The following is a 24,595-nucleotide window of genomic DNA, read 5'->3' as shown; positions in this document are numbered from 1 at the left end:
TATAACCTACAACAGGACAGTAACAACATTAAGCATGACATTGACCAAATTAAAGTCACCACCTGGTGAAATGACCTCTGGAATTTGGGACTGAATATACAGATCCATCCTTGGATTAGATTAATTTCATATGTATTAGTCGTAGTGCAGTTTGTTGTAATGTGCTTCTTGATTTTCATTGCATGTAATAAATGTAAGTAGAGGATGAAGGGTTTGGCAAAGATAGTAAAACAGAGCCTGGGTGAGAATGTCCCCATTGTCTCTGTGGTTTCAACTAAGAACACATCTTAATGGTACCGGGAGTAGCACCCGCTGGGGTAAGGTGCATGTAAAAGGGAAGACAATTATAGTTTGATAGGATTATCAGATGCTCTGCCTCTCTTCCACCCGGACTGGTGGCCAACACGAAGGGAACCTGGTTAAGATGAGGTACAGCATCTAACGGGATATTGTAGGGAGAATTTGGATTAAGGGATATAATGGGGAGGGCACCAATTCACAGGTGTAAAATGGTCTGAAAGGTACCATTCAGTCTAGTTAGGCTGGAAACAAAATATAAAGCACCATGGGATATTTGACTATGTTAGCCTTTTCAAACTAACATGAATAGGTTTAGCTGACCGAGGACATTCGCAACTTACTTGAGAGATGTTTAGAAGGAGTCTGTTCCTGAGAACAGATAAGATACAAAGGCGTATTGATGAAACATGTCTGTGTTCTATTGGGACTTCTCTAGTTCAAGGGCTAGTCATATTCATTGTTATAATTCTTATAGTTTATTGCTTACTTAAATGTTGCTGCACTGCAGAACCAGTGAGCACCGTAATAATTGGTTATCATAAAATGATAAAAGGGGGGAATGAGAATCCCTACGTGGTCAGTTTTCGGTAAAATATTAAAATGCCTACGTGGCAAAGAAGCAGAATGCAAAATGGTTAGAAAGGGTTAATTAGTTAGTAACTGAGATTGATACAAGTGGCCTGGCCCTCCTGCTGGGCCATATGTTTGCTTAGTCAGCAGGCCTGCATTGTCTTATCAATGATAGGTCTTTGATGTGAGTCAAGGACTGGTCTGAATGTCTCCATGTTTATGGCAGATCAATATAGGTAACGAGCTTAGCCAAAGTTGAAAGACATTCCAGGTTGGGAGATAAGGAACAGAAGGGACAGGGAAGAACATTCCAAGTTGGAAGATGAGGAAGTGTCCCCTTTGATGTCTAACAGCAACATAGTCAACACATGATTATTTATGATTGGCCGGAAATAATGTAACCTCGCATGGCAACCTATGCCCGGCTTATGATTGGTGTTGACCCTCGTTAAGTATGTTCCAACCCTATTGATTTGTATAAAAACGTGTGGATTTCTGTATGTTGTTGTTCTTGCTCTGCCAGCATAGAGGGACTCTATCAGGAGTCCAAATCAATGCTGCAGACTAAGAACCCTACTATTAAAGATGTGTTGAACTTTAAAATGTATTCGACTTCAGTTATTACTGAACCAGACTGAGGGGAAAGAATCCGGATCGTCACGCACAAGAGGCCAGAATTAGAGGAACGCAGAGTTGTCTGAGGGTTACACAGAATTACATATTACCTAGAATGTACAGCACAGAAACAGGCCATTCGGCCCAACAGGTCCACGCTGGTGTTTATGCTCCACACAAGCTTCCTCCCACCCTTCTTCATCTAATCCCATCAACATATCCTCCTATTCCTTTCGACCTCATATATTTATCTAGCTTCCCCTTAAATGCATCGATGCTAGTCGCCTCAACTATTCCTTGTGGTAATGAGTTCCACATTCTAACCATTCTCTGGGTAAAGAAGTTTCTCCTGAATTCCCTATTGGCTTCAGACAGTGGCCAGGGAGGGGGATGGAACCAGTGGCTATCTTATATTTATGGCCCCTAGTTCTGGTCTCCCCTGCAAGTGCAAACATGTTCTTTACATCTACCCTATCAAACCCTTTCATAATCTTAAAGAACTTTATCCGGTCACCCTGCAGTCTTCTCATTGCTGGAGAGAAGAGCCCCAGCCTGCTCAATCTTTCCTAATGGGTATAATCTCTCAGTTCTGGTATCATCCTTGTAAATCTTTTTTGCACCTTCCCCAGTGCCTCTATATCATTTTTATGATATGGAGACCAGAACTATGCACAATACTCCAAGTGTGGCCTAACCAAGGTTCTATACAAGTTTAACATAACTTCCCTGCTTTTCAATTCTATTCCTCTAGAAATGAATTCCAGGTTGTAGGGCTGGAAGAGGTTACAGAGATGGGGAGAGGCGAGGCCATGGAGGAATTTGAACACAAGGATGACAATTTTAAATTTGAGGCATTGCTGGACCAGGAGCCAATGTAAGTCAGCAAGCACAGGGGTGATAGTTGAATGGGACTTGGTGCAAGTCAGGATATGGACAGCAGAGCTTTGGATGAGCTGAAGTTTACAAAGCGTGGAAGATGGGAAGCCGGCCAGGAGAGCATTGGAATAGTCTCGTCTGAAGATAACAAAAGCACGGATGAGGATTTCAGCAGGAGATGGACTGAGGCAGGGGCGGTGACGGGCGATATTATGGAGGTGGAAGTAGGCGGTTTTGGTGAGAAAGAGGATATGGGGTCAGAAGCTCAGTTCAGGGTCAAATAGGATGCCAAGGTTGTGAGCTGTTTGGTTCAGCTTCAGACAGTGGCCAGGGAGGGGGATGGAACCAGTGGCTACGGAACTTGTGGCAGGGGCGAAAACAATTGCTTCGGTTTTCCCAATATTTAATTGGAGGAAGTTTCTGCTCATCCATTACTGAATGTCGGACAAGCAGTGTGACAAATCAAATGCTGACACGTCAGTGTAGTATTGAAACAATGCTGCATTGTCAAAGTTACTGTTTTTCAGATGAGAGGTTAAACCAACTACCTGCCTACTCAGGAAGATGTAAAAGATCCAATGGCGTTCAAAGAAGTTCAGAGAGTTTTCCTGGTGACCTGGCCAACATTCCTTCCTCAGCCACGACCAAAACAGATTATCTGGTTATTCATTCATTTGCAGTTTGTGGGACCTCACTGTGTGCAAATCGGCTGGTGCATTTGCATGCACTTCAAAAACAAACGGTTCTGAAATGCTTCGAGACAGTCTGAGGATGTGAAAAGGTGCGACTGAAATGGAAGTTTGTTCTTTCTTTCTTTCCCAGCCTAGATCTCCACCACAGCTAAGGCAATGATGTGTGATCTGAACAAATAATCACCTGTTAGATTCCCTGAATCTCACCTGCTAAAACAACTGTAACAAATACAGAAAAAGATTATGAAAGGGGCAAAGGGTACACAGTAACCCTGTAGAACACAAGTTTCTTGACAGTGTTAATAAGCCAGATTTGGCCGTGGCAGGGCATCTGATAGCGTCTGCCATTAGTTAGACTTGCCCCCCGCACCCTTCAGCTCAAAACATTTTTGCCCACCAAGTTGCTGAAAGTGCGAGCTGATAACGGGGCAGTGAGGGAAACAGGGCATCTGGACCCTTGGCGAACAATGGGACAAACAACGTATCTCCTTAACCAAAGAAATTTAAGGGTTGAGAAATAAACTGTGGAAGGACAGAGAAGGAAGTGTAAATTAGAGTGGGTGAATTCAATATCAAAACAGATACAGAAAGAGAAATAAAAGAGAGGGAAAGAAAGATTAGATTAAGAGAGAGAAAGAAGAGACAGAAAGGAAAAGTAAAGAATGTTTTAATAATTTTTAAACTTGACATTTTTAAAATCTTCAACAATTAAAACCTGAAGGAATGAGACTCTACACTTGTAATAGTTAATTTTCATTGCCAGAGAGGTTGATTGGCAGTAATTAACAATTATCACATAATTAAAAGGGTACTTAGGCTATAAATGACTAGACTTATCTTTCTGTGGTGAGTTTAGTTCATATCTGCTGTGCAAATACAGGAACTTCACGACATCCAATACCTTTCAATGATGAGGCAGACGGCAGAATGCCATTTTCGCAAAGCTAAAGGTGGAGCCACACAACTCGGACAGCAACTTTTGGATATTGGCATATAACCGCGCATCTGCCCTCGCCTAAATTTGCTGTACCATTTACGCATAAATAAGGGCCAGTGCCATTAGCCTCACTATTATTTTGACAGCAAAATCTGGCCCAATGTTTCTATATTTTGGATAATTAGATCATTTCCAGAAAACAGTTATATTTACATTTTTGACCATTAGTTTTAACTCATGCGCCTCAATTTTCTGTGGGACGTTCACTTTGATGGGTAGAACATTGCCAGCTGGCCAGCACAGAAGCAGAAAACCTTGGCCTCCATATTTAATTTTTACTTACAAAGGCATTCTTTATTGGGTATTTTACTACTATTACATTTTTTTGGTACAAGCATTTTTTAATGTTTCTCTTGGTTAAATAAATAATTTTCAGCACTTGTTTCACAGGAGTTTAGCAATTTGAATTCTTAAAAATATCTCCCATCTGTTTATAAAGTTATTCATTCCGAATTCATTTAATCTTGGTCCTTAGTTTTATTTAAAGTAGTGTGGGCATAGTTGAACAATTTTATTCGGATAGATTACAGGCATGCATTTTTCCAAAGTATGTATTTTTATATACAATAGCAATTTTAAGAATGTTCGGCATGTAAACTTAAATTAAGAATGGGAACAAATTAACACTGGTTTAGGCCAATGTAGCACCTAATTTGCTTAAATAAATATAAATGTATTCAGAATTAATAGAGAAGAGCTTTTTAATTGCTGAATTTGATGAATAAGAGGCCATTTTATGAATTTGTACTCCCACGGCACAAAAATGGGTACAAACACTCCAGCACTTAAATTGCAGCAGTTTGTTGAATTGTAGCCCAAGAAGAAATAGGCACAGGGCTCCCAATTCTGTGACCTCCCTGAAAAAATAGGTGCAGCTGCTCCCCTTGCATATATATTTTTTTGTATTCGTTCATGGGATGTGGGCGTCGCTGGCGAGGCCAGCATTTATTGCCCATCACTAATTGCCCTTGAGAAGGTGGTGGTGAGCCGCCGCCTTGAACCGCTGCAGTCCGTGTGGTGAAGGTTCTCCCACAGTGCTGTTAGGAAGGGAGTTCCAGGATTTTGACCCAGCGACAATGAAGGAACGGCGATATATTTCCAAGTCGGGATGGTGTGTGACTTGGAGGGGAACGTGCAGGTGGTGTTGTTCCCATGTGCCTGCTGCCCTTGTCCTTCTAGGTGGTAGAGGTTTGGGAGGTGCTGGTCCAGTTAAGTTTCTGGTCAATGGTGACCCCCAGGATGTTGATTGTGGGGGATTCGGCGATGGTAATGCCGTTGAATGTCAAGGGGGGATGGTTTGACTCTCTCTTGTTGGAGATGGTCATTGCCTGGCACGAATGTTACTTGCCACTTATCAGCCCAAGCCTGGATGTTGTCCAGGTCTTGCTGCAGGCAACATGACTCCATCATGCAATCAATAGTGTTGGTTTAGTAACTGTATTTACAATTTAAATTAAATGTTTTAACAAAATATTAATAATTGTGTTCTGTAATCATCGATACGAGCCAGATGGTCAATAAATATTTGTCTGAAATCCACTATATGGAACAGAGTTTGGCATAAACTGGATTTAGATGCAATTGAGGAACTGTCTGGTGTCATAGTTTCAGTGTCCAGTGATATACAGTCAGCATCCATCAGGACATGATGAAGACTAGCTAAAAGACCAAATTTATTAATTCCAAAAAAAAAGCGTGCATCTTATGTCACAAGATCAGTTGTCTGCAAGGTAATTGGAGCTTCTCAGCACCATATATGCAACAGTTCCAATATTCTGAAGGCCAACGGGACAGAATTAACATCCTGTTCACTTCACTCCCTGCTATTCCACTCAGGATCAACAATGGACCAGAAATTGCTTAAAAAAGAGCAGTGACCTCAACAGCGCTCATCACTGTTAGTGGCGAAATCGAGGAGCAAGTGTTTGCACATACACAGTGAAACGCAGAAATCCAGAAGTAGCTCCTTCTGGTTCGTTGGCGATACGACAGCTTCGAATTAAAGGGCTATTGCCAGCTGGAATCAGTGGAAACAATAGATCAGCGCCAACTTGCTCATCTGCCCAGCTGGAAAATAACTAATATTGCCACAAAACAGGTACGCTTAAAAATACCAGGTCTAAATTAAGTCTTAACAGTCTTAACAACTGCCAAACAACTAAAAATTAACTTTTAAAATTGTGGAGTCTTATTACTCCTTATTTTAATAATTTTTGGTCATTAAGAAAAAATTCCCTTCTGCTCTTTTAGTTAATTCGATATTTCTTACCCTATCTTATTTTCGCTGTCTATAACTGTTTTTACAAGTTATAGTACCTTTCACTTCTTGGATTTTACGATAAAACTTGCAGAAAACGTTTGCATCTTTTCAAAATGCTGCAATTCTCCCATGGGTCCTAGCTTTGCTGGAGCTAAAGCTGGGCTCTTCTCCTCTTCCTGTTAGAGGAAGTGCACCCAGTAAAGGCCGTGGTAAGTTAATGGGTTAGTATAAATCTATGGAGCGACGAGCACTGTTGGTTCACCGCTCCAAGCAATTCCTGGGCCATTATCTTTAATAAGGCAACTGCCCTGGAGAGCGTAACAGTGGCATCTGATGACCTTTTTGGCAGGTGAGGTATTACTTATCATTACTGCTTGCCTAATTAACCGAACCAGCTCATTACCATGGCAGTGGGCCCTTCTTGCTTGCACAGTCCAGGGCACAATCCGGTAATCTGTTTTCCACTTTCGGGTAGTTTTTGTGATGAAACGACAAAAAAAAAAGAAAACAAAAGATTCGGTGGCTACCTGACCATCAAAAGGCAGAAACGTCAGCCTCTCTGAGCCCGAGACAGAGCTATAACTTCTGCACTGGAAATCTAGGTGAGGCACACAAGTCAAATGCATGGAGTAATTTTAGGAGGAGAAGCAACTGGCCTAGAGCCAGTCTAGGTAGGAGTAAGGGTTGGAGATAGGACTATGACATTATAGAGCCAATTCTGTGACTTGCGCTCCCATCTAGCGAATACTCATGCCTGGAACACAGCCTTGCAAAATTGTTGCTATAATTTTTCCAGAATAGGGATTTTATTTCTCAGAAATGCAAATTTCATTTAACGAACTCAACATATCATGGTTTTTCATTTTCTAAAAGTAAAAATATGCAGTGGTCAATTTTTGAGGACCTTGCATTATTCAATCGTACTCTTATTCCCTCTTCTATATCAATGATGTGGCGATGCCGGTGATGGACTGGGGTTGACAATTGTAAACAATTTTACAACACCAAGTTATAGTCCAACAATTTTGGACTATATACCAGTGAATTTCAAATAAAATTGCTGGACTATAACTTGGTGTTGTAAAATTGTTTACAAACTTCTATATCAACACAAGGATCAAAACTCCATTCATTGTTTAATAATAAACTCATGTGTTTAAGATTATTTCCACTGTTCAGCGAATTGGTAATAAAAGGTCATAAATTTAGAATGAATACTGAAAGCATAAAGGGAGCTTAGGAGAATTTTTTTCACACAGAGGGTTTTAGATAACAAAATGCATTACCACAAATGGCTATTAAAGCTGGGTCAATCACAGCATTTAAAAGGGATTAGATGAACACTTGAAGAGAAAAAATATTAAATGGCCACGGGGAAAGATCAGGGAAATGGGATTAGAGTAGATAGCTCCAATGAAGAGCTCACATTGGCACAGGCACAGGCACGGTGGGTCCAATGGGCTCCTTCTATGTTGTCATTTCTATGTTTCTATCACTTACAGTAGTAGGTTTGAAGTTATTCAGTAACTATAACAAGTATCATTGTTTTTTTTTAGTTTTCTCCGGTGGTAACGTATAGCATCCTATAACTAGCTGATACATTTCAAACTGTTGAGATATGAAACATGTTTAGAATTTATGGTCATATTTAACAATGAGATTTATTAGCAATATATTTCTTATTACTATTTTTGAATTTTGTTATCTGTAAACTTTTGACATAACTATGTGGAATCAATTTTAAACACTTAGGAGTAGAATTTTCCTGGAGGTTTTCCTAATCGTCTGCCATGACTTCAGCAGGAGATCCACGGAAGCTCTCTTCCGCAAACGGCAATTGATACTAGCTCAATTGCTAAATTTAAATCTGAGATAAATAGCTTTTTGGCAACCAAAGGTATTAAGGGATATGGGCCAAAGGCGGGTATATGGAGTTAGATCACAGATCAGCCATGATCTTATCAAATGGCGGAGCAGGCTCGAGGGGCTGAATGGCCTACTCCTGTTCCTATGTTCCTAAGCCCTGGAGAAACAATGTAAATGCTATTCTGTTACGGTAGATGATTGGGAGAACCCAATTCTACCCCATATTTCCTAAGCAACTACAGATTATTTCAAATAACTATCATTTCACTTCACTTAAACTCCTTAAACTGTATCAGCTTCAATGCTGGTTGCTAATTATACATTACACCTAGCTGGCTACAAGCATAAAGTGGAATTATAGAGCCTTGTGAATGAACCAGTACGGTCTCAATTTTTGTACGAGTATTCCGCCCTCCATAGCTAGATTCCCAAACGTTTCATCAGTTATACCAAGTTGGTGGCAATTCAGTTGCTTGAGAAGTGTGAAAGCAGAATTAATACATCTATGTGTTATCATCTCATTTGGCAATTACTGAATCTACAAAAAGTAGGGGTTAAATTTTACAATCTAGAACTCCTGGCGCAAAATTGTGCATGAAAGGGCTGCATATAGGAATCTGGGCACAGAGGTCATTGCACCTAATTCAAGGCCCACACAACTATCTGACCAAATTAATGGATGGAAAATGGTATGAGCCATTAATTGAGAATGCTGAGCTTCACGACGGAATCCCCGACATGTGGTCCCACTGTGCAAAGCTCTGTGCTGGAAGTGCTAAACTAGACAATTTACTCCAATGTTATTAATCTTTCCCTGCACAAATGGAAAACATATCACAATATTTCACCTGTGAAATCATTTCTTAAGTATCTATTATTATTCATATTATATAGCATTTGATTTACATGGAATTTTTTATTCTGTTTTAAATCAATTTTTCATTCCGGCATCAGCCACCTGTACAGATATCAAAGCTAACATTTATCCCACATTTTCTGTAATAAAGTTCACACATACATTTGTGTAATGCCCTTAAAATAATAAAATGAACCAAGGAGTTTCACTGATGGGTGTCAGACCTGAAGAGGAATACGAGGGAAATTAGGAGAGCTGGCTGAAGGCAGAGTACGGAGAGTAGAATTGGAGTTTGGAGGGCCTGCAAGAAAGGTGTTGGAAAAGTCCAGTTTGGAGGTGACATAGGCATGAAGGAGGGCTTCAGCAGCAGTAAGGTGAACTAGGGATGGAGATGGGGGATATTTTATAAAGATGGAAGTAGGCAGTCTTGGTGGTGGACTGGATATGGTATTTGAAACCCAGTTCAGCTCAGTTCAGGTACGACACCATTGGACTGAGCTTGAGCGAGGAGACAGGAAGAGGGAGCAAGGGCTAAGGTGAATAATGCTTAAAATCTGCTATGTACAAGGATAACACCCCTTGCCTCCACAAATCCAGTCTGTGATCTGTCAGCAGATCTGAGCCTCCAACTCAGGAGTCAGTCCACTAGGCTGCTGGTTTTCATTATAGATTAACTATGAATTGCAACTAACTATGAAATAGACTGCATTTATTTATTGCTCACTTAAATAGCACCTCAAATGTATATTTTTTAGGTTATGTTTTGTTTTGACAGTAAAAACAAAAGCTGTTTAAAACTTCACAGGAAAACTCATGACTATTTTGGTCATGGGGTGAGTCATGCACCAGGAAATTCATTGTCCAGTACATATTATCCTATGTCAAAATAGGTTGTTCCATTATTTCAAACAAAACCCTGTAAAATCATCTGTACAACAATTATATTTTGATATAAGAATATTACGTATATGATAAAAGCAATAACGAACACTCACCTTTCAAATCCTATCTGTCGTAAGGTCTTTTCCCAATCTGTGCCTGGTAAAAATAAAGCATGAAGCAATTAATTATGATAGTCATTGCTTAGAAGATTTCAAAGACTTCAGTAGAATCCTAAAAAATACAAATAGCAATTCACAAATGGTCCTGTGATTATGCATCCAATTAGCCTGTTATTTTTTCATAATGAAATTCTCCACCGTAACCTTTTTGTTAGCATAAATCTTTGTCAAGTTTCTTAACACTTTCTTGATAAACAGAGCAATGAGATTCTCTGGTGGTGTAACACGTAGGGTATAGCTTCATTTTTAATGAGTTTCCAATCTCAGTCATGTTGTCAAAAGAAGGTGCTGATTGTACAGGAAGAAAGGGGAGAGGGTTCACTAAGATGAATATACGGACATGAAGAAATAAGTAATAAGGGTGATCAGAGGAGCAAAGAAGAAAGCATAGTGGCAGGGTTAAAATATTACAGTAAAAACTTCTTGAATGCTACAATAATAAACAGACTGTCAGAGAAACGGTGAGAACCATGAAAGATGAAAAGGGACTTGAAACTGGGGGTGAGCACAAAATTGTAAATATTCTGAATGATTACTTCCTCCAAATATTCACATGCACAACATGTCCTCCACAATCAGAGGCAGCCAAAGCAAAATTAATGACCTTGTTATGAATGAGATGGAAGTCCTAGGCAGAATAAAATGGCTCAAAACAAATACATTTCCAGGGATAGCTGGCATTTATCCCAGAGCTGAGAGAAACTAGCAAGAAGTTTTGTGAGGCATTGTCAATAATTATGAGGGAGTTACTAGACACTGGGAAGATACCAATAGATTGGAAACAGGCTAATGTGGTGCCCATATTCATATACCTTAAAAGTGCATTCACAAATCCAAGGGTATCACCCAAGTGTGCTAAATGATCTGTAGTGACACCTGCAAACGGAAGGCTTCAGTTAAATGGATCCTGCAATGCATGCATGTCGATTGAAGCCTTACTGCTTTGGTGGGAATTTCATAAGAGAAGGGAATAGAATTAACAAATTAAACAGTCTGTGACTGAAAGCAAGACGCATTATTTTGTTATGCTGGAAAGGATTGCACACAATTTCCAAGGAGGACACGCCACATGAGGAGGAGCAAAGCAAATCTTGAAAATGAGCTCAGCTAATGCTGTAGGAGATGGAGACATTGAAGGGACCTGCACCTACGGATGATTTGTGCTGATTAAGTGCTATTGTTGAAAGATCAGAAATGGTTTCTCTTCTTCGAGGCTTAAGCTTTGAGGAGACCCTTACATGAGCCTAACAGCCAGCAATTCACTACATTTCTCGTTCTTCCTATCTCCACAGAAGCCAGAAGCAAAAAATATGTTGCAAAGGGAGAGAACCTTCAAATTTTGGTACTAGCCAGCAGAAATTGGCTCACTGCATCATGAACCCTATCACTTGTACTCTCCAGCTCATACAGGTTAATTCGGGGTGATGCAAATACTGTAAATGAGGAATTGACATAGGGGACTATGTCTCATAAGGGAACCAGAAAATGAGCAGATCATGGTGTACCTGAGTGGAGGGTAAGGAGATGTCGGACCCTGGACTTTCAGCATTCGGACAATATTGCCAGGGGTCCTACTATGGAAAGATGAATGCTTGTAGAGCATTAGAACCAAATGAAGGTAAAGATTCTCTGAAGATCTACAGCAAATGGTATGAACAGTGGCAGTCCAATGCCATCATTTGGGGCACTATCAAAGAAGGTTTCTCTAAAACGCAGAGCATCCTAGAGTGAGTGGCAGTTCCAGGAACTACAGTTCACATCCCACAGAACAGAAGCCTTCTGACGCACAACTCCATGGACATATTGAGGAATGATAACAAAAACAAATTGCCAGATTTTCCATCCTTCCCTCCCCCTCTGCTATTCTGCTGTAACAATTTACATCTCCTCTGGACCAATCTTTTATTTCTTTACTCGTCTCATTACCACCCCCTTTTACCTTGCACCATCATCCCTTTTGTCATGTAATCACTCCTGCCCTCCACCTTATCATACACCTTCCCCTTGGTTCTTTCTTCCACTCCCCTTTTTCCTGGCTCTGTACTTGCTTAAAAGCTGTTAATTACTAACATCTTCCAGTTCTGACGAAAGGTCATCGACCTGATACGTTAACTCTCTCTCTTGCTCCACAGATACTACTTCACCTGCTGAGTGCTTTCCAGCATTTTCTGTTTTTGAGGAATGATAATCTAGGGCTAGCTGGGTATCTGCAGGAAGGTCTGGATCTTCTGCAGTGATGCCTTATAGCATCCCAGTTTGCCTGTTGCTTTTTCCTCTCCTTCCCCCTCCTCCTCCTCCAACAAATAAATGATAGAGATGGGAAACCCACGGAGAGAAACATTTTGCAGGAACATTTTATTTTAGGGAATTTCCCCCAACAAGAAACAGTCTCCACTTGAAGCTAGGAGCCTCATAAATAAAGAGCAAAGAACATTTAATAAAAGGGCAATCTGAAGTCAAGTTATGAGCCTCTATCTAACAGCACAACGAAACACAACAGTTCCCAGCATCAGCCTTCCTCACCCGCTGGTCTAAGTTACCCATGGCTGATAGTGGTATAAGATAGATTCGCAGATCTTACAACAACTTGCACTTATATTGCACCTTTATTGCAGGAAAACATTCAAAAGGTGCTTCACAGAAGCATAATCAGACAAAAATTGACATCATGGGGCCTAAATGTCAGAATTTAGGACTTATGTTGCCACCATTTGCATAGCTGCACCTTATCTGGGGTGGACTTATCTTATAGCAGTCCTCATTTTCAGCGGAATGTAGGTGGTATTTAAAGGTGGTGTAAAACTGGCGGATCTTCTCTAATCCCCACCAATTAGATCCACTAGGTTTATGTCCTACCAAACCATTGGAATTTAGCTGGAAAGGAGGTGTCTGAGAGGTGATCTTACAGAGATATATAAGATCGTTAAGGTTATGGAAAAGGTAAATCAGGAATATTACCTTAATTAAGTTGCAAGAGTAGAAAAAGGGGACACCGATTGAAACCAGATGAAGATAAATTGAAGAATGATATCAGGAAGTTCTTCTTCACACAAAGAGTGATCAAACATGGAATGGACTTTCAGATTGAGTGGTGGAAGCGAAAACTTTGGAATGGAGGGACCGTAGGGTCCCTCTGAAAGGATGAACTAATATGGGCCAAATGGAAATAAGTATATAAGGGAAATTGTATGCTCACTCTTCATGATTTTCCACTCATTGACTTGAATAGATGGAAAGTCATGGAGAGTATCTCATAATTTCTGCTGCCAGTGAGCGAGGCTCCATGCAGGGAGCGTGCATTCAGAAAATTGGCCCTTTAATGTTAATGTAGCCGAAATCCAGAGTCAGGGCTCAACTTCACACCGGAGTGAAACAGAATGAGGAAGGAGTCTCACAGGAGTCATGTTGAGCATTTCCACCAGACTTAGGTTACACAATGTAGCGTAGATGAGAAGCTGAAACTGCTTCACACGAACACTAAACTTGAAGTGTAAATGCACGCTAATATACTACCAAAAGAGTTGTTGGTTACACTTGACTTGGTTCAGTATATATTACGGACAGTTTGTTCTTATGATATTACAGTAACGGTGCTTATTTCCTGTTGTATTTGCTGCATATCCACTGTTAAGTTTAACAGTAAACCATAATGTTTGGCAGATAAAATTCCTGTCTAGCCAATTATACTTTCCAACTGGCCTTGGACCATCCGCACCAGATGAATACCTCCTGGTGAGCAGCTTTCCACCTGCGAGATGCTTTATTTGGCCAATTTTACCTTCACTCTTAGTCACTTCTTGAATTTGTTTCATTGGCCTTCAATCATTCTGAGCACTTTAGCTTGTTAAAATGTTGTGTACTTATACTGACATTCTCTGGCTTAATTGCACCCTCTGGCTTAAATGTGCTCATGTATGGTACTTGCATGTCAGCAACAGCTGTTCTCAGCTTTTCCAAGTAGCATATTTTTATAAGCGATCTCCAAAATAAATTCAACATTTTTAAATTTCACTTTTGATGGAAGATTGCTGCTGTTTAGGATTTTGAGCAGAATTCTTGTTTAATTATAATTGTAAACTCTGCCCTTCTGATATTTTCAACCCTCTCGAGCTATGGTCAATGTTTGCCCAATCCAAGCATATAACTCTGCTCTAAGTGCAGAACTCCAAGGTAGGAAATCTCTTTCTATTTATCCGTATCAAACAAAATTCATGATCCAGGCAAAATATTTAAATCTATAATCCTGATCCAAACATAAATTATTTCCCGATTGCTTGTGCTCACATTGCTGACGAGAATATTGAATGTCGCAATGACTACATCCTGTTATAAAATGTTCAGATTTATGTTGAGTTACTATATCTTCATGAAAACTGTTTAGGAACATTTTTTTTTATTGTTCACAAATATACCACAATGACCTAAATCACTTCAAAACACATTCATGTCAATTCTGCAATATTACGCTCCCAGTGAGGAAGCTACATCTGAAGACAGGTCAGAGGTACAGCTACAACCTGAAACCCATTTCTCTGATCCATATTCTCCATGAGTGCAGCTCCTCACTGGGAGCGCATGTTGTAGAATTAGCCCTCTTACTGTTTCACTTGCACATAACAGTGTGACAAAAATAACACGTCCTTCTGGCTCTTCATTCTTCGCAGCTTAACCAAACAAATGTACATATACATAAATATTGGGTACGGTAGCATAGTGGTTATGTTATTGGACTAGTAATCTGGAGTCATGAGTTCAAATCCCGCCACGGCAGATGGCGAATTTAAATTCAATTAATGAAATAAAATCTGGAATTAAAATACTAGTATCAGTAATGGTGGCCATGAAACTACTGGATTGTCGTAAAAACCCATCTGGTTCACTAATGTCCTTTAGGGAAAGAAACCTGCCATCCTTACCCGGTCTGACCTATATGTGACTCCAAATCCACAGCAATGTGGTTGATTCTTAATTGCCCTCTGAAATGGCCTAGCAAGCCACTCAGTTGCGAAATCTCGCTAAAAAAAGTCATAATAAGAATAAAACCAGAAGGACCACCCGGCGTCAGACCACTAGGCACCAGAAACAACAAAGGCAAACCAAGCCCAGTCGACCCTGCAAAGTCCTCCTCACTAACATCTGGGGACCTGTGCCAAAATTGGGAGAGCTGTCCCACAGACTAGTCAAGCAACAGCCTGACACAGCCATACTCACAGACACAGCCATACTCACCTCTGAGCCAACATCCCAGACTCTTCCATCACCAATCCCTGGGTATGTCCTGTCCCACCAGCAGGACAGACCCACCAGAGGTGGCAGTACAGTGATATACAGACAGGAGGGAGTGGCCCTGGGAGTCCTCAACTATTGACTCTGGACCCTATGAAATCTCATGGCATCAAGTCAAACATGGGCAAGGAAACCTCCTGCTGATTACCACCTACCGCCCTCCCTCGGCTGATGAATCAGTCCTCCTCCATGTTGAACATCACTTGGAGGAAGCACTGAGGGTAACAAGGGCACAGAATGTACTCTGGGTGGGGGACTTCAATGCCCATCACCAAGAGTGGCTCAGTAGCACCACTGCTGGCCGAGTCCTGAAGGACACAGCTGCCAGATTGGGCCTGCGGCAGGTGGTGAGCGAACCAACACGAGGGAAAAACTTACTTGACCTCGTCCTCACCAATCTACCTGTCGCAAATGCATCTGTCCGTGACAGTATTGGTGGGAGTGACCACCGCACAGTCCTCGTGGAGACGAAGTCCTGTCCTTGCACTGAGGACACCATCCAACGTGTTGTGTGGCACTATCACCATGCTAAATGGGATAGATTCAGAACAGATCTAGCAGCTCAAAACTGGGCATCTATGAGGCGCTGTGGGCCATCAGCAGCAACAGAATTGTATTCCAGCACAATCTGTAACCTCATGGCCCGGCATATTCCTCACTCTACCATTACCAACAAGCCAGGGGATCAACCCTGGTTCAATGAGGAGTGTAGAAGAGCATGCCAGGAGCAGCAACAGGCGTACCTAAAAATGAGGTGCCAACCTGGTGAAGCTACAATTCAGGACTACATGCATGCTAAACAGCGGAAGCAACATGCTATAGACAGAGCTAAGCGATTCCACAACCAACGGATCAGATCAAAGCTCTGCAGTCCTGCCACATCCAGTCGTGAATGGTGGTGGACAATTAAACAACTAACGGGAGGAGGAGGCTCTGTAAACATCCCCATCCTCAATGATGGCAGAGTCCAGCACATGAGTGCAAAAGACAAGGCTGAAGCATTTGCAACCATCTTCAGCCAGAAGTGCCGAGTGGATGATCCATCTCGTTCTCCTCCCGATATCCCCACCATCACGGAAGCCAGTCTTCAGCCAATTCGATTCACTCCACGTGATATCAAGAAACGGCTGAGTGCACTGGGTACAACAAAGGCTATGGGACCCGACAACATCCCAGCTGTAGTGCTGAAGGCTTGTGCTCCAGAACTAGCTGCGCCTCTAGCCAAGCTGTTCCAGTACAGCTACAACACTGGCATCTACCTGACAATGTGGAAAATTGCCCAAGTATGTCCTGTCCACAAAACACAGGACAAATCCAATCCGGCCAATTACCGCCCCATCGGTCTACTCTCGATCATCAGCGAAGTGATGGAAGGTGTCATCGACAGTGCTATCAAGCGGCACTTACTCACAAATAACCTGCTCACCGATGCTCAGTTTGGGTTCCGCCAGGACCACTCGGCTTCAGACCTCATTACAGCCTTGGTCCAAACATGGACAAAAGAGCTGAATTCCAGAGGTGAGCTGAGAGTGACTGCCCTTGACATCAAGGCAACATTTGACCGAGTGTGGCACCAAGGAGCCATAGTAAAATTGAAGTCAATGGGCATCAGGGGGAAAACTCTCCAGTGGTTGGAGTCATACCTAGCACAAAGGAAGATGATAGTGGTTGTTGGAGGCCCCTGGACATTGCTGCAGGAGTTCCTCAGGCAGTGTCCTAGGCCCAACCATCTTCAGCTGCTTCATCAATGACCTTCCCTCCATCATAAGGTCAGAAATGGGCATGTTTGCTGATGATTGCACAGTTTTCGCAACCCCTCAGATAATGAAGCAGTCCATGCTCGCATGCAGCAAGACCTAGACAACATCCAGGCTTGGGCTGATAAGTGGCAAGTAACATTCGTGCCAGACAAGTGCCAGGCAATGACTATCTCCAACAAGAGAGTGTCTAACCACCTCCCCTTAACATTCAACGGTATTAACATCGCCGAATCCCCCACCACCAACATCCTGGGGGTCACCACTGACCAGAAACTTAACTGGACCAGCCATATAAATACCGTGGCTACAATAGCAGGTCAGAGGCTGGGTATTCTGCGGCGAGTGACTCACCTCCTGACTCCCCAAAGCCTTTCCATCATCTACAAGGCACAAGTCAGGAGTGTGATGGAATACTCTCCACTTGCCTGGATGAGTGCAGCTCCAACAACACTCAAGAAGCTCGACACCATTCAGGACAAAGCAGCCCGCTTGATTGGCATCCCATCCACCACCCTAAACATTCACTCCCTTCACCACCGGCGCACCGTGGCTGCAGTGTGTACCATCCACAGGATGCACAGCAGCAACTCGCCAAGGCTTCTTCGACAGCACCTCCCAAACCCGCGACCTCTACCACCTAGAAGGACATGGGCAGCAGGCACATGGGAACAACACCACCTGCACGTTCCCCTCCAAGTCACACACCATCCTGACTTGGAAATATATCGCCGTTCCTTCATCATTGCTGGGTCAAAATCCTGGAACTCCCTTCCTAACAGCACTGTGGGAGAACCTTCACCACACGGACTGCAGCGGTTCAAGAAGGCAGCTCACCACCACCTTCTCAAGGGCAATTAGGGATGGGGAATAAATGCTGGCGTCGCCAGCGACGCCCACATCCGATGAACGAATTAAAAAAAAGATACAGAATTAGACAAGAGTTCTAATAGGTTCCACTCAAGATCCTGAAAGATTCAAGAGACACTAGTTGTGCAAGAAAAAGTTTTGTTTTGCAAGTTATTTTTAAAGATCATAGAAAAAATTAAGATGCTTTATAGCTTCTTCAAACTGGTTGACAAGCAAAAATTTTGTTAAAATTGGACATTCAGGAACAAAGTGGCTGCACAGGATTTGTTGTACCAACATGCTGAGCAGGATTCTCTTGGTCCCAAGGTATCCCACACACTAAGTAGAAGATAGGCGACTCCCTACTACGATGGAACGAAAATCCCATGGATTAATCATCCTTATTCTTGTGCACCTCTTAGTAATTAGTTATGAAGTGACACTGGTAGATGTCTGGAGAGCAGAACATTTGTCTGCTCTCGGTCAAGGATTGGCTTGTTCATGGCATAGGACGAATCTAAAAGTGGATAAAGAAAAGTAAATGTTTTGAAAACAGTCTTAGTGACTAGACACTTTTTAAAAAATTGAACCAATGCAATGAATCAAGACTAACTCTGACATCCTTTTCTGTCCATCAATGTGTTGAGTACTTTAATTAAATGCAGATTATATCACTAGGTATTAATTTGAAAAAGTCATTCAGCGTGGCAGTGTGAAGGAACTAAAATACTACATTAACATTTACGTTAATGATTATTCCTACCAATTCAGCTCTGTAACACTATTGGTTTCAGTAACTCATTCAAGCTGGTACCTGTGTAAAGTGAAAGAAAGGTCGTTCTGTTGAAAGATTACATCCAAACTGTTAACTTGGTCTTTGTGCTTCAGATGAACACTAGCCTGTTGTATACGATCAGTGTTTTCTGATGTTTTTTCAAATTTCCAGCATTTGTGTTTTCTTTTCAATTCCACATCATCATTACTCACTTTTCAAATAAAATACATCCTTACCCAACCTGGCCTACGTGTGACTCCAATCCCACACTATCACAGTTGACTCTGAATACTCTCAGGACATCCAGGATGGGCAATTAATGTGACCTTGCCAGTGTCGCTCACACCCAGTGAACAATTATTTTTTTTAAAAATCAACTGAAAACTGAAACTATTCCGTATCAGAATCGTGCTCAATGCTGGATCACTTCACCTAACATTAGAAATAAATTCCTATTGAATCTCTGTATTTTTCACTTTAAAAAATATACTTTCTAAGCAATTGTTCAAATTCAGCTTTGGTTTTAATCTGATTACAATTGATTCAAACCCCAAGTGGTGAGGCTCTCCACATTTAGTCGTAACCGCAGCCAAACTAATCACGTGGAACAAATAAAGACCGTAAAATGCTGGAACCATTCAGCAAATCCATCAGCATTTCAAAGAGAAAATACAGGTTAAGTTTCAGATAGCATCTCTTTGTCATAATATTAACGTCTCTTTTCAGGAGCTGACGTACTTCCTGTGCTTCCATTATTTTCTGTTTTTATTTCAGATTTGCTGCACCAGAATGTTTTGTGTGGAGAAATTTTTCGTTGACACAAGTTGCGACTGACCACAGAACGACGTTATCCTCCTAACTACAATTTAATAATTCACCTTTACTAAAAATTAAAAGAAAATGAGAGAAGTTGGCGATGGGGAATGGAGCTCTTCCCATTTCAGGCACCCAGTGTTAGGATCAAGCGCTCCCAGGTCAAGTGGAGCACAGCCAGATGCAGAGTAACACTCCCTCTACAATGCTCCAACAACTTGCGATATTTTTGTAATATTTTTTCCATTTGCCACACTAGCCTGAATCACATGGCCAATTATTGCTAAAATAGGCACAGTTCTGTGGTGTAGGCCCATGCCCACTAGGAACTGGATTGAGACTGCCCAAACTGCTAGCAGACAGAAGCGACTTTCATCCCATCAGTCTGGGCTGCGTTTGAACCCAAGCCCCAGAGATGGGAAGCCAGTGTCCACCTCACTGCACCAATCATTCCCCAATATTGAAATGGTTATTATCTGTCAGCCAGCTCTACACTATGCTGTCAACATGATACTTGTCTTTTTAACACACAAATCCTCCTAATGCGATGTGCGACTTTACATGCACAAATATCTATAAACAGTAGACAGAGCAGACTGCAAAAGATAATGGACTGGCTTGCTTGCTAGAAAAACAATAATTCTGTTGAACAGGGAAGGAGAATGCCAACATCATGATTGTTGTCACCACATTGTCATTACGCTGGCGATTTAACAAGATACAATCACTAGTAGAAACAGGATGGGCTATTCCAGTCGTGAAATAAATGTCCTAAATGGCTTGAGAATGACAAAGGGATTGTATTTCTCCTTTGCATCAACAAACAGACAAAGCAACCAACAAAAGTGTTCAGATTACAGCACAGGAAACAGCGGTCTGTTAGCATTGTTCCTGTCTTTTTGCACAATTATTGAGTTGCATACTTTTTAAAATGTGTTCTCTTAAAGTACTTTTCTGGTAGAAATTGTACATTTAGCCCTAAATTTTCTAAGTCCACAGAAGGTGGGCTGTGGGGTACCACTGTCAGTGCCAGCATACATTGGAGCCTGTGGCTTTCCAACCTTGGTGGATATAAAATTGAGGGGAGCATATCACGATTTTTCGATACTTTTGGCAATAATCTAAGTGTCTCAACACTGGCACAAGCTCAGAAAACTCAGGCTTTAACCTTGGTGGCTTTTTCATGATTAATTAAGGACAGGAAGACAAACTTAAAATACAATTGGCATTTGCCTACTAATATTATTGGCCTAGAAATTAGTCTGGGCCCGTTTTTGGGCCCAAACTCGACGCAGCGCGAACCACGAGGCCCGAGGATCAATAGAAATCAGTCCTTGGGCCTCAGTGACTTACTCGGTGCGAGCTGCTGGCTCTGGTCGTGACTCCACGGGCAGCTTGCCTGAGAGAAGAGATCAATGTCAGGCCATCTGCCTTGTCAGCAGCATCCCTCAGGTAATCCCCCACAACACCCCTCCGAGAGGGGGGATTGCAGCGTGCTTCAGGTGGAGGGGGAGGACGATTGTAACTCTTGTGGATTTGGGGGAGCACTCCCACTTCTTATAGCTCCATGGGATGTCATTTAAATACAAACATTTTGGCCCCAATATTAGCGTGGGCAACACGCCCAATAAAAAATGTCCGTTTCGCAAGCGATCGCGAGTCAATTGGAGCCACTTAACGTGGCTTCCGGGTTTGCCGTCCAAAAGCTGCGCAGCGGGCGGACTGCGCACCCGCATCACAGGCTGTCAGCTGAAGGAGCTCTATTTAAAGGGGCAGTCCTCCAATGGCTGCTCCTGGAGAAAACACCCACACACCACAATGGAGCAGCACAGGGGAAAGGCTGCTCCAAGATTCAATGATGCCTCACTCCAGGTGCGACTGGATGGAGTGAGGAGGAGGTGGGATCTGTTTTACCCAGTGGACGGGAGGGAGTGGCCTGCCTTTGCCACCAAGAAGGCCTGGCTCGAGGTGGCAGAGGAGGTCACCAGCAGCAGCAACATCTCCGACCACTGGATCCAGTGCAGGAAGCGCTTCAATGACCTAACTAAGTCAATCAAAGTGAGTACACTTACTCATTCCCCTACATTGTGTCTTCCACATCACCGCCCCCAACCCCCAACTCATTCTGCACTGCCAACACTACTCTATCACATCACTCCCCAAACCCAATTAAGGCTCATCCTCAACTTACCTGCACTTCCTCACCTCCCCTTCCTCACCTCCCCATTAGTCATGATACCACCACCACTCAACCAATCCTCATACAATGTCATGGCTCTGTCTCATATTCACTCTCCGAAGCATCTCTTTCACGGTCAGCCGTACCCAAACCAATGCATTCATCGGTTGGCCACTTCACCATCACTCAGTCTGTACTTTCTCCCCTTATAGAAGAGAGCCCAGAATGTACGGGAGAGGGCGAGGACCGGTGGGAGGCCACAACAAATCGTCGTCCTCACAGACGCGAAGCAGAAGGCGCTGGAGCTCAGCCGAACCCTCGAGTGCCCGTCCGTCAGGGATGCAGAGACTGGCAACTTTAACATTCATCACACACAATATGAATTGATGTTAACATGCCTTGCCGTCTTCAGCACCTCAGTATGCTTATCGCAACATGACACATCTGTGATCATGCTTAATATTGCCTTCTGTTCTCTTACAGGGCCTTCAACAACTGCTATGATGGCAGAGGGCGATTCCTCAGAGGACCTGCCGACCTCTGAGGGTGCACCGTCACATCTGAGCGAGCCATCCACCAGTGCAGATACACACACCTAGGTGGGTCCTAGTCCTCAGTTAGTTGGGTTGGCACATGGTGAGTTACCACACACTGAGCATGAGCAGACACTGGTGGTAGGGGCAGCTGAGGAGAGTCCGCGTCGGTGGGCGCACTCCTCCCCAGGCTCTGCTCAGCTGGACGCCGATGCTGAACCCCGGGGGCCATCCTTTAAAAGGAGAATGATCGAGGGGCAGCGGCACATTTGCGAGGTGCTGGAACAGGTGCCACGCACACTCTCCACAATCGCGCAGAGGATGGAGGAGTCCAACTCCTGCATGAGTGGAATGGTGGCACAGGTACGGGAGGGAGTCTCTGAGATACTGTCACAGGGACGTGAGGGCATCTCTCTGAGATACTGTCACGGTGAAGTGCGGGAATGTCTGCGATGGAGAGAAGTCTAGCATCCATTGAGCTTCAAGCATGCTTCACAACTGAGTCCATTCAGGCCCTGACAATGGCTGTTCGGATTCACAGTGAACAGCATTCTGCCACCTTAAACAGGCAGGCAGATACACTAGCACTGGCCTTACAAGGATTCACACATGTCCTCCAAACTGTCGTCCAGCAGAGTGGTAGGAGTGGTATGGGCCTGGCCCAGGGGAGGGATGATGGCAAAAGGGGACATGGAAGTGGGGACGCCACTCAAAGCACCCCCATGTCTCACCCGTTGCTCCCCTATCAACCAGTACCCGCAAAGCTGCCTCCTCTCCAGGTGGCCGAGTCTGCCCCTGCACAGCTGCAGGTGGAGCAGTCTTTGGAGGGGCCCTCAAACCACTGAGACCCAGAGGGCGTAGGCCCAATGCATCTAATCGGTCAGGGCATGAACAAGAGCAACCTGCCACTACCTCTGCTGCAGCCACAGGGGATGCACCACGTAGAAGTAGTCGGAAGAGAAAGGCAAAGGTTTTGTAAGCACGAATGGGATGCACAAGAGTGGCTGACGGTTGTTCATGTTTTTTATTTATATTAGCTTGTTGTTAAATGCATTTTAAATATTATTATTGTCACCATTACTGCCATGTCTTGGCCATACTTAACGGGCTTCTGTAATCGGGCCCCTTCATAAGGTTCACCATAAACGGCGACACTCGATGCCACCCACTGGGTCACTCTACAGTGGGTGTATGTGTAGTTGTGGGACTTTTTTGTGCAGGGAGGGGTGGGGGTGGGTGCTGATGTGGGCGCTGCTCTGTCCAGGTGGTGAGGACTGGACTTTTCACACCATCTGATGTTAGGAGGACCGTTCACATATCAGTGACTCCCTGGCCTCACGAGCAGCCAGGTGAGCCGCTGTTCTGCCCATGGGTTGCTCCTCCTCCTCCTCCGCCACCTCCTCCACTTCTATGTGGGTGGCAGATGTGAATGGGGCCTCCTCAAGCAGCACCCCTCTCTGTTGTGCCCTGTTGGGCAGGGCACAACACACTACTATAATGCGTTCCCCTCTGTCTGGTGCGTATTGAAGCGCTCCCCCAGATCAATCGAGGCACCTAAATCGCATCTTGAGCAGCCCTATATCATGCTCAATTGGAGACCTGGTGTGGATGTGGCTGTCGTTATATCGACACTCTTGGTTGGTGATGGGGTTCCTCAGAGGTGTCATGAGTCACATGTGCAGGGGGTATCCCTTGTCCCCGAGGAGTCAGCCCTTGCGGGTGTTCGGTGCACGAAAGGGGAGGCAGGATGTTGGATTCCCGGAGGACGAAGGAATTGTGGCAGCTGCCATGGAATCTGGTGCACACGTGAAGGAATCTTTTGCAGTGGTCACCAACGAGCTGAGTGTTGATGGAGTGATAGCCCTTCCTCTTGATGAACAGTCCTGGCTCATGGTGGAGGTGCTCATATTGCTATATGGGTGCAATCGATTACACCCATGGGAAGCCAGCCACAATGTGGAATCCCACTGCCCTCTCCGTCTGGCTGAGGTCATCCATGGGAAAGCTGACGTATTGCGAGGCCCTGCTAAACAAGCCGTTGGTGACCTGCCTTATGCACTTGTGTGCAGACCATTGAGAGACCCCGGCGATGTCCCCGGTGGCACCCTGGAATGATCCGGAGGCAAAGAAGTTGAGGGCAGTGGTGACTTTGATAGTGACAGGTAAGGAGATGCTGCTCTACCCAACCAGGAGTAGCTCGGCATGAAGGAGGCTGCAGATGTCTGCGACCACCTGGTGACTGACTCTGAGCTTCCATATGCGCTGCTCCTCAGAGAGGTCCAGGAAGCTGAGCCTCGGTCTATAGACCCT

General features: G+C 43.5%; 1 protein-coding gene across 1 annotated transcript in view; it reads right to left on the bottom strand.

Moving 5' to 3' along the window:
- Positions 1-24,595, bottom strand: part of LOC137310536 (piezo-type mechanosensitive ion channel component 2) — a 624,232-nt gene that overhangs the window by 299,286 nt on the left and 300,351 nt on the right. The window contains exon 4 of the mRNA XM_067978307.1: positions 10,028-10,070. Coding sequence (XP_067834408.1) covers positions 10,028-10,070 — 43 coding nt within the window. The remainder of the gene's footprint in view (positions 1-10,027; positions 10,071-24,595) is intronic.

This window comes from Heptranchias perlo, chromosome 3 (genome assembly GCF_035084215.1).
Source record: "Heptranchias perlo isolate sHepPer1 chromosome 3, sHepPer1.hap1, whole genome shotgun sequence".
NCBI lineage: Eukaryota > Metazoa > Chordata > Chondrichthyes > Hexanchiformes > Hexanchidae > Heptranchias > Heptranchias perlo.
The sequence above is the reverse complement of the archived record's forward strand: the minus strand, read 5'-3'. Positions and strand labels throughout refer to the sequence as shown.